The following is a 13,926-nucleotide window of genomic DNA, read 5'->3' as shown; positions in this document are numbered from 1 at the left end:
CACACAATGTAACGTCTGCATTTTGATTTCATTTGCACTCAGGCTTATGTTGTCTCAGTAAGAACTTAATGCTTGTACAAAAAGCCTTTTTAACCCTCTAAATTCATATTAAACTAAATTTCACCTCATGAATATGTTTGTTTATACATTCACCAGGAAGCAAACACTTGAGTTTGGGACATGAACCATGTTGAGAGCAGGTGATTTAAGTTCAGAGTGAGGAGTGTTTATAAAAATACAAAACTTGTAATCTGTTTTTGTGTTTGATCCTTTGGTACATTAAAAAAAAAGCTTAAGCCAGGGCTGAAACTTTAATATCTACCCATTGGTGCTGAGTTACTTTCAGACAATTCAATGGATTCGGTCATTGATCGTCCCAGCTGCTTAGGGCTGGCCCTTGTTTTATTCCACCTGTTTGTACAAAGATCGGTTGGTGCTGCCCATTACTGTGATGTATAACCAGCACAGACTGTTGCTATAGAAACCCTTTGAGCCTTTCTCCATCATCAGCAGCAGTAAAGTAAAAGAACCCTGCTGGCAGCCCGATGTCAGCCGAGAGGTCACGCACTAATTGCAACTGGTCAGTAGGTGAATGTGTCCTCTCTCAGTCCACTACTATTCACACACACTTTTTCTATAAAGCATTGTAAATATTTCCATTCATAACCTTTTCCAGTATACAATAGCAGCAGTGGGGATTCTTGTAGTGTTCAGATATAAAATTCAAATGAAATGTTGTGTCTTTAGATTGCTGCTTTTACTTAATCCAAAAACCTGAATAGTTTTTGTGTCAGAAAAGATCAGTTATGCCTTAGATTTTCCTGATATTTGGTGTATTTTTTGCATGTGTGCCAAATGTGGTTTATGTTTTCTCTCGGATCTTTCTCTTTGACTGACTCAGACTGCTGTCAGCAGCCATTGAATGGGGCACTGACAGCCAGCAGGAGCTCACCTTGAGGCAGGACGGGGCCTCTTGAGCGACAGCTCTGCAGTGCTGCAGGGTTCTGTTGACCTCTCTGTGATGATACCAGAGGCACTCTGTCTGTTTTGGAAGGTGTGGCAGGGATCACGCTGGTGGTTATGGAGGGTGGAGCTGTGTAGCCTAAGGAAACACCAGTGTTATTGCGTAAAAATGAGGCAGAGATGGAAAGGGTCAATGAGCTGTGGAGAGCGCAGAGATCAGGAACGTCCGGATTTCCTTTTGCGTTTATCTTTTTGTCTTTTCATCCCTCACCACATCTTCCTTCCTTTTTTTCTTCTTCACCTAGGTGGAGCCTAGATAACAAATTTTTTTCTAACTCTTTGTTTCTTTTCTTTCTTATCTTTTTACTTAAATTATTGGTCACTGTCCAGCTGGTTCTCATGTCCTTTACACTACTACGAGTTTTTTCATATATGGGAGGCATGCTGGGTGTGTTTATTTTGATTTGTATACTGAGCATGGGTGTCCTGTCCTCCTTGAAGATTGGTGGGAGACCGTGGGCAGCAGAGGTGAGAGGCTGACTTGAGGGGGAGGGTGAAATAAAAAAAAAGAACTCGATTTTCCACAGCACCCGGGGGTCTGAGAGTGTTTTGATTCTGTTGTTGTGGTTGTGAATCTGGGCTGTCCTCTCAGATAAAACTGTCTCGATCATACAGGAAAAATCCGTAAAAAACCTTTTATCTTGAGTTTTACAAAAGGCTTGCCAATATGTTAGATATACAATAGTTTCATTCCAACAGCTAATAGCCACCTGAACTCATCAGTGTCAGTAAAAATTATTGAAAAATGTTCCATCATAGTAAATACGCTCTAAAGCTCCAACAAGCAATTAAAACGAGTTTTTTCCAGTCTTTAATGTAAAAAAATAAATGCTCTCTGATGTCGCCTGTTTCAAACTTTTAGTGATGTTTGTTAGACTCAACGCGGAAATCTTGCATTCATGATTTTACTCATAAAACTTTTAACACAAAAAGAACTTGTGTTTTCAAGAATGAAAAACAATTTTTAAAGAAAACTTTAAAGAAACACAGTAAAGTAACACAAAGCATATTAAAAAAGCAAATCCACTCTTCATCTTTGTTTTTTTGTTTTGTTTTGTTTTGTTTTTCAGGAGAAGGAGCAGAAACAGAAGCTCCTGGATCCAGCTCCTGTTCGCACATCACAATGGTTCTCTGAAAATCCCATTCAACACAAGAAAGAGGTGTGTCCTGTAGTTATTTATGGTTAAAGTTAAGACTCGCAGGTGGATGTCTTGCTTGGATCAGATAAACTCTGCACTGAATGATTTCACAACACCCAATCAATTCAGGCTGGTTTTTTGGTAATATGAGTGCAGGTAAGACTAAAAGACGTGTATTTGCTTCCAGGACACTCTGAAGATCCGATCAGAGGAGGAGAGGAAGAAAGACGAAGAGCTGGACAGGCAGGTTTTACTGGCTGAACAGCGACGAGAAGAGGAACGGCTTCTGCAGGAAGAACGACAGAGGGAAAAATTAGAGAAGATCAAAGCTGTGGAGGGTAAAGTCAATAAATAAATTATTGGAATGCAGTAATTATCTGTTATTAAAATACACATTTTATTATGTCTGTCTAATCCCAAATTTCACTTCCAAATAAACCGATGCATAAAAAAGTTTAGAGAATAAAGATTAAGTTTAGTGTTAAATATCAAAAGTCACAAAATGTGATACTTTAATATCACCTCATCAGTATTAGAAACAGATTTAAAGCTTTATTAAAAGAAATTGGATTGTGAAAGGCCCTTTGTATGCAGTTTGTCACATCTCCAATCCTGGGATTTGGTCCTTGATAGCAGAAAGGTCTCTAGCTGCACTTGAGACCTTATGATTTATGTATAGTACACATAAAATGTGTGAGCAGAGATGTTTTTATCACAGGATGACTCCTCTTATTCTCCCTCCCTCTGATGTCATCTATCATGGGGTTAATGAAGCGCTGACGGTGCTTGATTTGAAGGGGCTCGTTAATGTTATTACAGATTAACAGCAGGACTCGGCCTATACTCTGTAGGTTGGATGTGTAGAATCCTCCCTCCAAACATCTTTAATCCACGCAGCAGGGGGGCTTTCAAGCCTTTCTGCTTTTCATGTTGAAAGCTAAAGCTGTGATACATATTGCACACACTCTGTTCTGTGCTTTTGATCAGCTGGGCCTAAAGAAAGATGACTGATAAATCATTCTTTATTACGTCTTTGAACTCCTGCTGTCTGATCGCCAAGGCTTGGTTTTCATTTATTTTGCTGGCAAACTCAGTGAGAAAGGAAGCGCACTCACTGTTTTTAAATGTAAAAATTTTACTAATTGAACAAGAACATGACAACAGAAACAACCTGAACATTTATACTAGTTTTATCTAATTAATTTGGCTACAGATTCATCTAACTATTGCAAAAATGTTAAATGCAGTCATTTTAAATTTTATTTAAAAATGATGCTTGGTCTCTAGACTCATGATTCCTCAACATTTGGGAAACGCTGAGTTTAAACTTTCAGCTTTAGTGTTCGAAAAAAACTGTCTAAACAATGTTTACCTGCAGCCCTATGAGATTTTAAATACCTGTTTATTTATTTTAATCATTTGTGAATCTAACTGCTCGTTGTTTTCATCTGTTTCTCTCAGAGCGAGCCAAGAGGCGGAAGATGCGAGAGGAGAAGGCTTGGTTGTTGGCTCAAGGAAAAGACCTGCCGCCTGAACTCCTAAACCTGGAGCCATCTTCCCCTGTCCTCAGAACACGCAAGAATAAAGAATTGTAAAATGCTTTTCACATTTTATGTCATATTTGCTTGATATTTAATTCAGTTGATGTCTACTTACATCTTATGTTTGATTTTTATTTTATTTTTTTTTTCAGTTATGATATTGATGACGACTATACTGCTCTATATAAAGGTTTGCTTACAGAATAGTTACCAAATCATTTGGCTTTATTTTATTTTACTTCGGTTTTATTATATAATCTGATTAAATTCTGCTCTTTAGTTCTTGAAGCCCTGAAAGCCCATAAAGATGCTTGGCCTTTCTTGGAGCCTGTAGATGACTCATATGCTCCAAATTACCACGAGATCATCCAGGTATATTATTTTTCATGGATAGTGTTGGGGGGGTTCAATGCTCACTGGTGTATGCCGTTACAAATATTTTAATGCTACAGAATGGTTTTGTCCTTACTGTTATGTTGTTTCAATCTGTCAGACTCCCATGGACCTGTCCACCATTGAAAAGAAGCTTAGCGATGGGGAGTATGTTGCTAAGGAGGAGTTTGTTGCTGACGTGAAGCTCATGTTTGAAAACTGCGTCGAGTACAACGGAGAAGACAGTGGTAAATAAACTGGAAAAAAAAGAAGAAAAAAAACGTGCAGTTTCAGTATGTTTATGTTTTAAAAATTAGGTGCAAGATTGCATAAGACTCAGAGAGTGCAAAAGGAAAAGAAAAAGGGGAGGGATGGACTTGGTGGTGTCTTGGGGCTGGGGCCAGGACAGGCTTGACAGTGATTAATGGGGAGTGATTGAGTTGTGCTCCAGTGCTCAGGGGGGACCCGGGCCCTGCAGTGCCAGAGAAACATTCCAGGCCCTAAGCCCCCTGTCTAGAGCCATCCATCCAAATGAATACTCTTCCCCCATGGGATGGGGGGGAGGAGACATGTGAAGAGGCCTGAGGTGGAGCAGAAAAAGGAGAAGCTAAAGGTTGGAGAAACGGGTCAGCCAGCGCCCTCTGACCTGGTCATTGAGCTAGGACTAGGCTGAGAACACTGGAGCTGTTTTGTGTTTTATGGAGACATGGGATGTATTTTGATTTGCAGTTTTTGACCGTTTAGATTTATAGAATAGAATAAAAACAGCATTTATTGTCCCGCGTGGGGAAATTCAGGTGTAATAGCAGCAGCAAATACATACATCGGTCCACAGAAACAGTATATTGCTGTGTGACATTATCAACTGTAGCAATAATAAAGATGGTAACAATAAAAATAAACATAGATCAAAATAAAAAGAAGAATATGAATTACTGTACTGGACTATCAAAATGAAATTAGATGATAAAATGAAAATAAAAGCAAGATACCGTGCAGAAAAATACAAAAATTACAGGAAAAAAACAGTCATGACAGACTCATGATCCAAAGGGGTGTGCAAAATGAATCGAACTCGGGTGTGCAAATTGAGTCGAACTCGGGTGTGCAAATTGAGTCGAACTCGGGTGTGCAAATTGAGTCGAACTCGGGTGTGCAAANTCGAACTCGGGTGTGCAAATTGAGTCGAACTCGGGTGTGCAAATTGAGTCGAACTCGGGTGTGCAAATTGAGTCGAACTCGGGTGTGCAAAATGAATCAAGCTCAGGGGTGTTCAAATTAAATCGAACTCAGGGGTGTGCAAATTGATCCAGTAGAGGAAAAACGGTGTACAATTGCCAGTGGTTATTATGTATGTAATGATTGAATGGTAGAGTTGTTTGGCGTGCAAACACAAACATGGATGCTTAAATACTTCAGTTATTTTATAATTAATAGGATTGTTTTGTTTGTAAGAGTGGGAACAACTTTAAATACAGCTGACAGGAGTGTATGAGTGTAAATGTATATTCTTGAAGTGTGACTGCTTATAATGTACAAAAATATAGATTTCATCATACACCCACAGCTGATGTGTGTACRTCTCTCTGCAGAATACACTACCATGGCAGAGTCACTGGAACGGTGTTTTAACCGAGCCTTGCTAAAACACTTTCCATCAGAGGACGGCGACACAGACGAAGAGTTCCACATCAGCCGAGAAGACAAGGAACGCAAGGACAAAAAGCGTAACCGTAGCAATAAACATTCGGGACCCGAGAGTTTGATCAGGGCTACAGAGCAAGTTCAGCGAAAGCGAAACTCGCAGGGGGGCAAGGGCAGCTCACGCTCTGAGGAAGAGGACATCAGGCTGACCCGAGCACCCTATCCTCCACACTGGAACAATCATCCGCACAGTCTGCCTCCAAGCCAGCGACATCCCCACGAAGGAGGCTTCAGGGGCTTGTATCATCCAGGGCAACAGGTATCCAGAATTTTTTCAATTACTTTATTTAAAAAATTTCAACAACTTTTCATTTGAAGAGTAAAACTGAGAGGATGTAACTTTATTATCTTACCAGCTTCACCCTCCCACTGGCCCCCCTGGTCCTCATGGTCCGCAGATGTATGCCCAAAGAATGGCAATGGATCCACGCTTTGCTTACCCAGTTCACATTCCAAGGCACGGACACCCCAACTTCAACCGCTTGCCTCACAGTTATAATGTGCAGGTACACTAAACCACTCCTCCGTTCTTTTCTAGTGATTTAAGATTACAATAAATTAAATAAATACTAAATAATAACTAAATGTTAATTTTACCTTCAACTGAATAATTCTTATGTTTCCCAGCATCGGATGGCTGAAGGACATCATATGGGCTCCAGGTATCCATTGGGACCAGATCCTAATGAGCAGCCTCGACAACAGCACCCTTACATGGGTCCTACTCATGGCCCATCCCTGGGCCCACGCCCCATCGCCCTTCAGCCTGGACCCCCTCCTGAAGCCAGCATGTATCCATCCCACCACCGTCCAGAGGGCCACACCATGCTTCCCATGGCCAACAGGTTTTCAGGAACAGAAGGACCAAGTCAGCATAACTACCCAGGCTTGAGACCTCCTGCTATTGGCGTATCAAACATGTGGCCAGGTATGAGTCACCAAGACCAGGAGAGACTAAACGGCATGTGCATGCAAGATCCCAACATTGTGAACCAACGCAACTTCAGTTATGGTGGAATCCCGCCTCCGGTGGGGCATAAACCATGGCCGGAAGCAGCTGGATACCCCCAGCATCCTTCTAATACTCAGTACCAAATGTCTGCTGCGGCCGGCTCTTTGGGGCCCTCGCRGGCTCCTGTCCCACAGCCAGACTCCTCTGGCAGGACACACTTGTCTTCAATGCTAAAAAGCCCAGAGATGCTGGCCCTGCAGCAGCTGTCAGCCTCTTCTGGACCCCCTGCTGGTTCCCCTCTACAGCACATAGGCAACTTTGAGCAACCAAGGCCCCCGTCAGGACTTGGCAGCATCCCAGCTCACCCCTCCAAACAGCCTCCCCCCACCCTGGAGGTTCAGCTGCTGCGTCCTGCGAGAGACAAAGGGCCAGACAGTCAGCCTTCTCAACAGGCAGACTTGGACCCCAAAGGTAGACACGACCTTTTATTTTACCATTTAGCAAGCCATCTATATTCTGCATGACTGAGTGCAAACATGGGCCTTTTTAATGTATACTATATGTATAAAGTGTTGTATATGGTAATCAGCTCAGCACTTTCCTTTTTTTCCTACAAAAAATGCTTTAGACTCAATTATCCCCCACAGATCAAACTGAATATTCATTAGTTCTGTTAAGTTTCCTGCTTCCTTCTTTCTTTCTTTTCAAAGAGATGGTTTTATTGGTGTTTTAGTGGAGTTGTGTGAAGTTATCAGCAGTCTACCTGCATTAGACAGCTGTCAGGATCCAGAGAACAAGTAATCAGTCTATTTCAGAGAGAATTTTAGCCTTCCAAAAAAATTCAGGATTCAAGAATTTATCTCAGTTCAAGGTTTATGTAGACATATTTTATTATTTACACTAAAACCTGTCCGTGTTAGAACATGGTCCACAATCTTTTGCAGCACATCCAGTGTAAAACACCTGTTGTGGAACAATGCACGTCTTGTACCTGGTCAGAGTATGCATCAGATTCAAAAACAAATTTCTCCCTGATTCTCCAAACTGAGATTGTTCTTAATTCAGTTCATTGTCTGCTAGTAACAAATCCACAGTTACCACTTTAAAAAAATACAAGGTATCATTTAAAGAATAGTACCATTAGTTTAACTTTACTAGCAGTCTTGCAAATGTGTTTGCAACAGAGTTWGTAAAAACAAATAAATTTTAAAAAAGCTCTTTCTATTGTTCACATGACTGGTCTGGATAAATACAAATGACAGGAAAAACAGCTGTGTTCTTAATCTCTGAATATGTTTTGTGAAGGTTTGGTGGTTAAATTGTAGTAAATGATTCTATAGCATTTTTTCTTGTTAACATTTTATTTTTCTGTATGTTAACAGCTACGTCTGAGAACAAAATGGCTGCGGACGTTTCTGAAGAAGCTTCATTGCACAAAAATATTTATTCAATCAATCAAGAAGCCCCTGTCATCACCAGTCCCACAGGACATTACAGTACAGCAGCAGGCCGAATGCAGAGCCCCTCTGCCCTTAACTTGAGCAGATCAAAGGAGAATCCTTCAGAGCAACAGCTCACACAGAATTCCTCAGAGAGACATAAGCAGGATTTGGTTGGACAGGGACAGTCTGTCCTTTCTACTAAAAGCAATATGTTTCCATCCCCTGTCAATGCAAGTACCAGCAGCTCTGCTGAGCTTATTCCATACGAGCACCATATGCGAGCACAATGCAGTCCACAGCACAACGCTCCGAGTCCTTCATGTCTTCCTCAAAACCTGCCACCTGCTTCTGAGTCCAAGAGTTCCTCTCATCACATGTCGGAGAACAATCGTGAAGCACATCCGCAAAGTGAGCACCAGCAGAACAGCCAAAAACAACAGCAATCTCAAGTAAGACAGATTATACTGCCTCAAAGCCAGCCTGAGAGCTCTCCCCGTCCAGCAACTGTCAGCACAGAGCAACAGAATCCCTCTGTGGCTTCTCATCCCAGCCCCCAACGGTTCTCCCCACAATGTGCTTCACAGAGCAGCCTCATCAGTCGGGGAGCTCAGCCTGTCCCTCTCACATCTTTGCCACCTAGTCACCCTGCCCCATTATTGCCCTCCCAACCGAGCCCAGCAGACGGTGGAGATCAAAGACCCAGTGAGCCCACGAGTAGGCCCGACACAGAGGGAGCTTCCGTTTCTCCACAGCACCCTATGATGTCACCAGGACCACCAACTAGTATTTATAAACCCCAGGGTTTTAGTCCAAATTCTAATCAAACCCAGTTGATGGGAAATAGCATGCAGGGGGTGCTGTCACATAGTCAGAACGCAGCTGTGCCTCCTCACTCCCAAGGTCAGGTCAATGGAGCCATGGGCCAGTGTGCTATTGGGAGTCCTCATCCACATTACAACCAGGCAAACATGAACAGACCCATGCTTTCATCTGCTCATCATCCATATCACAATCAGGCCATAAACCCCCTGAACAACCCTTCAGCCCACCCCACCTACCACCAGCAGGCAGGGAACTCTTACTCCTACCAAATGTCAGGACAGCAGCACCCACAGACTCTCCGAAACCTGTACGCACAACATCAGTACCAGCAACAAGCCTACTACACCCAGTCCCATAACCAAACCCTCAGCAGAGGGGGTTATCCTCCCAAAGAGTGGCAGTCACCTTATCAGCCTCATCAACCCATCCCACCCAACGCCTACCTGCCTGTGGCCAGCTCAAGGTCTAATGGTCAATCAAAGGAGAGCAGTATGTCTCCACTGGGCTCTGAGGGCTCCACCGGCACTGGCTTGCTATCTCCCGGTCGTGTATCTGAAGCCGGACCATATTCGACAGGTTCCGAGGAAGGAAAGTGTGAAAGCAGGGAGCAAACTGACGCAGGCAGCAATGGCAGTCCAGCAAAGCAGACTCCTGCCGAGGACTCGGATCAGCCTGAAAGTCCTAAAGAAATCCTGGACCTCGATAGTCACAACGCAGCTGCCCGTCACCGGAGCATCCACCCACTCCACCAGCAGCATCCTCCTGCTTCTCACCTACCCTCTGGGTTCATGTATGACCCTCGAGCCTTGCACCCTGGAATGCAACAAGGTGGCATCCCTCCACCGCATTTGATGTCTCAGGGCCGTCGAGTTGGAAACGGAGCCCCTTATCTTGGTCAGCCGTACCCAGATCCAGGACGCTACGCTGCCCAGAGGCCCCACCCACACCTGATGGAAGCTCTGCAGCGGCCTCAACAGCTGCCCTACTCCCCGGGTCAGACACGCATGGCCATGTACAGACAGCCCAGACCTGGTGGGCACTTTCAGGGCATGATGGTTCAACAGCGAGGCCTGGCACCAGAGCGCTTCATACACCCAGGGTAACGTAACTTTAGATACTGGATTCCTTTTTAAATACCACTATGTAGTTGAAGCTGCTTAATCTCAAACTTGTGCCAAATAAACAATTTTAGGTCATAATCATGGATGAAAGAGTGACTAATAGGATTATAACAAAACTGTTTTTTTTAAAGTAAAGTTTTTAAAGCATTTAGTTGAGTAAAAAAAATGTCCACTGTGTCAAACGTGTTTAATATTCTCAGAAGTCTAACTGTGCCAAACTAATTCTGAGTAATAACTGTGGAAACAAAATATTCATTGTGTGTTTACAGACAACAGATGATGGCTGCTCCAGGCGGTTCAGGAAGTAAACAGGGGTTGTGAAACACCAACGGATCAAAGTGAGTAAAAACACGATTTACCATGTCGACTGTGTGGTGACCCCAGTTTCACTCCTTTGACAAACTTGTTTTAGTGTTTGGCAGTGTTGTATAAAGTACCACAAAGTGATACTTGAATAAAAGTACAAGTATTTTAACAAAAAAATACTTTGGTTAAAGTCTCCTTTAGAAATATTACTTAAGTAAAAGTCTTAAAGTATCTGATATTTTTTGTACTTAAATATTAAAAGTAAAAGTACTGATTCAAAATGAACAGTTAGATTTTCTGTAAGGACATTTATTAGGAGGTGACCTCCCCCCAAAAAATGCAGAAATGATTATATTGTATTAAAAAAATAATTTATGTTAAATTTAGGATGCACTAGTCTAGATGTTTTAGTTTACTTGAAGGCTGCCCAAAACTTTTCCCCAAAATAAAAATATTTGAGGGCTGTGGCCACATACAAAAATATAAATCATGAAATACAAATATTTCTAAAGTACAGTCCTTTTATTTTAATGATTATGTCCTGCTGGAGTGTGACATGATTTGTTTGTGTACAAACTAATACAGTATCAGAATTTTATATATTTATACTTCTCATTCAACCACAATTAAATTCACTTTATGTAGGAGGCATAATTTATATGGATAGTATTTATTTTTTTACAATAACAAGCTGGAATTAAAACAAGCAAAAATGAAATATAAGTAACAACTTTCTACTTCTTGCCTTTTTTAAAAATGTAAGGAGTAGAAGTAAAAGGTAGGCTGAAAAATAATACTCAAGTAAAGTACAGATACCCAAAAATTCTACTAAAGTACAGCAACAAAGTATTTGTAATTAGTTACTTTACAACTCTAGTGTTTGGTGTATAGAAAGATATGAATGCAATTTAACCAAATGTTCTTTCTTTCCTGCAGACATCTGGCAAAGGTAGAAAGTCACACACTGACCTCACAGCCATGGTTTTCTTCACCTACGTCACCTTTATATATATATTGCATTATATTTAAGCTTTGCCTACCACTGGACTTGAAGATCCAACCAGGCAGCTGGTATTACTGAGATGAAAAAGAAAAAATGTGAACTGTCTTTGAGCCTTGGAGATCATTTCTCTTCTCTGTCACCCTGCTTTATAAGAGCTCCTGTTGGCCAGTTACAGAACAACTCTGGAACTGTGAGGGATTCACTGACTTGCTCAAGGACACACCAGTGGAACTTTTATCTCCCGACATGAGCGGTGAAGCTTTCCTTTTCCCCGCAGATTGGGATCTTTTCTTTTTTTTTTTAACCACTAGGCCGACCTGCTGAATGCAGGCGGCTTTGCCTTCAGGAACACTGGACAGCCCTCTGCACAAGCGGCCGACACGGACAAATAATCAGCCGCTCATCTGTGACAAAAGAGAGGAGCTGTTTTTATTTTTTWCTACTAAATTTTATTCCAACCATATCTTTTTAAACTCAGGTGTAGAAAAGGAGGTACTCTGAGCCTGTCACTCAGACAGAGTCAGCTCACAGGCCTCTTACAGATGCCTTGGTTTCCTTCATGAATGTATGAGTAAATGTGTAGACAATACATGCAGCACATTCGTTGCACATTAAAGGACAAACAACACTGACCACTCTTCTGAAAGCATCAGCTGTCCAGCCTATTTTACTGTAATTTTACCCCTAACTCTAACAATTTTCAACTTGGAAAAAAAAACACAATATATGCATTTTTCAAAGCTGCCTTCATTTTAAGAATGTCTTAGCAGAGAGGGACTGTCAATGTTTGTATCAAAATGTACCTGGTTCTGTTTTATGCACTATGGATTTAATCAATCTGGACATCCTAAAATTGAGTGGCCTTTGTTTGCCTTGTATTAGTCGTTATCTGTTAATGCAGACATGTATGAAAATGTTTATATTAATTGCAACCCTTAACTGCTGAGCTCTGCCTTGGACGAGGATAATCTCAAATTTTCTTGTAGATATCTCACTCCCTGGTCCATCGCACGTGCACAGAACAAATTCATCCAATAGTTTGTTTGTTTTTTTAATAGTTGCATTTCTCGAATACAGATTTTTAGATCTTCCTTTCATTTTCACAGTTGCTTGTTTGAATGCTTCCACTTCCTAATGTTAGTACAAAGGAAATCCTCAGGGTGTACAGTTTCTAGATACGGGTATTCGTGTGAGTCGTTTCAAGAAGAAGCAGCATAATTAAAAATGGGACCGATTTGTAAAGCTCGAGGAAATGCTGATGATAAAATGTCCCAATTAGTTGTTCTTTAATAGGCGGRTTAGCGCGCCGCTTGCCCGTTTTTTTTTTGTGTGTGTGTTTGTTTTGTTGTTAAAGTTGATTGAATGTTCGTTTTATCTGATTTCTTATTTTGCATTTCTCTTGATCTGATGACATGCCACTTGCCATCACAATGATTTTAGTTCAGTTAGCAGCCAGTACGTTTTTTTATTTTTAATTTGTATGACTTGCAGAAGTTTTTTTTTTATGATAGTCCTCCTAGTGCAGTTAAGCAATGGCAAAACCTGAATCTACCTCATGTAGCCACTGTTTGGCATCTACACAGCTCCTTTAGTTCCCTTCTCACCCTGCCAGACTCCAGGTAGATGTTTTATTCCCACCTGATTGTCTTAGCATCACTTTTACATTGTAGGCCCCAAAACTTAATATAAAAAATACTTATCCCACATTTATCAATGTATTTGATTATTTTTTAATAATCTGATGTGCGTTAGACAATATTAAACATATTTGTAAAATATTTTCTCTTCATGCTAAACTGCCTTTAGCTTGTTGGGCAACTAGATATTCAGTCTGGGGTCTGTACTGAGTCACATACAGGTTTTTATCATTTTTTAGCATCCCAGTGTCTTCAGTGATGTGRATTAAAGGAAATAGAGAAATGAAGGTAGAGACTGTGAGACAATGTCACACAAGAGTTGTCAAAAACAAGGGACTTGTTAGTGAGCCTAGTTTGCCACAAAAGGAGGTAGTGTTCACGGTGTTTGTATGAAGGACGGTGCTGTCTTTAAAGATCTGTGAGCTTTTTGTGATATTGTCTTATTGTGTACAGGTGTGTGTGAGTGTGTGTGTATGGTTCTGGTGTGTGTAGAATTGGCACCAGTTGAATGGAAGCGTGCGTTCAATTCTCACTTTTGCTCTGCTGTCATCTCTCTGCACTAGTAAAAAAAAACATTTAGGTGTGATTTAATGTGAATCATATTTATTTGCTCTTTAAGAATTTGTGTACATTTTGTTGGACTCATCTTTAATATAAATTTGGTGTCTTGTTTCTTGATGTTTTTTTTTATTTACAGTTGTTCCTTTACCTCAGTAGCATGGTGGCATTGGGGAAAAAGACTTGTACCTTTTTTGTTTTGTTTTAAATTGACGTTTACATGTTCTTATCTGACTGACATAGATTATTTTGGAAATGGATTATTTTCTATACTGTCTTAGAAATAAAAAAAAACTTCTCAAGCAA

The 13,926-nt window shown here is 41.1% G+C and overlaps 1 protein-coding gene across 1 annotated transcript in view; it reads left to right on the top strand.

Moving 5' to 3' along the window:
• cecr2 (CECR2 histone acetyl-lysine reader) overlaps positions 1-13,926 on the top strand; it is a gene marked incomplete at its 5' end in the record, with an annotated part of 39,698 nt that extends 25,772 nt beyond the window's left edge. Inside the window, 12 exon segments of the mRNA XM_014034443.1 lie at positions 2,094-2,183; positions 2,350-2,500; positions 3,624-3,753; positions 3,856-3,893; positions 3,984-4,075; positions 4,197-4,323; positions 5,668-6,038; positions 6,136-6,285; positions 6,407-7,202; positions 8,114-10,094; positions 10,386-10,454; positions 11,359-13,926. Coding sequence (XP_013889897.1) covers positions 2,094-2,183; positions 2,350-2,500; positions 3,624-3,753; positions 3,856-3,893; positions 3,984-4,075; positions 4,197-4,323; positions 5,668-6,038; positions 6,136-6,285; positions 6,407-7,202; positions 8,114-10,094; positions 10,386-10,437 — 3,978 coding nt within the window.

The sequence above is a fragment of the Austrofundulus limnaeus genome, unplaced genomic scaffold (genome assembly GCF_001266775.1).
Source record: "Austrofundulus limnaeus strain Quisiro unplaced genomic scaffold, Austrofundulus_limnaeus-1.0 Scaffold7, whole genome shotgun sequence".
Classification (NCBI taxonomy): domain Eukaryota; kingdom Metazoa; phylum Chordata; class Actinopteri; order Cyprinodontiformes; family Rivulidae; genus Austrofundulus; species Austrofundulus limnaeus.
This window is presented reverse-complemented; position numbering and strand designations above follow the sequence as displayed.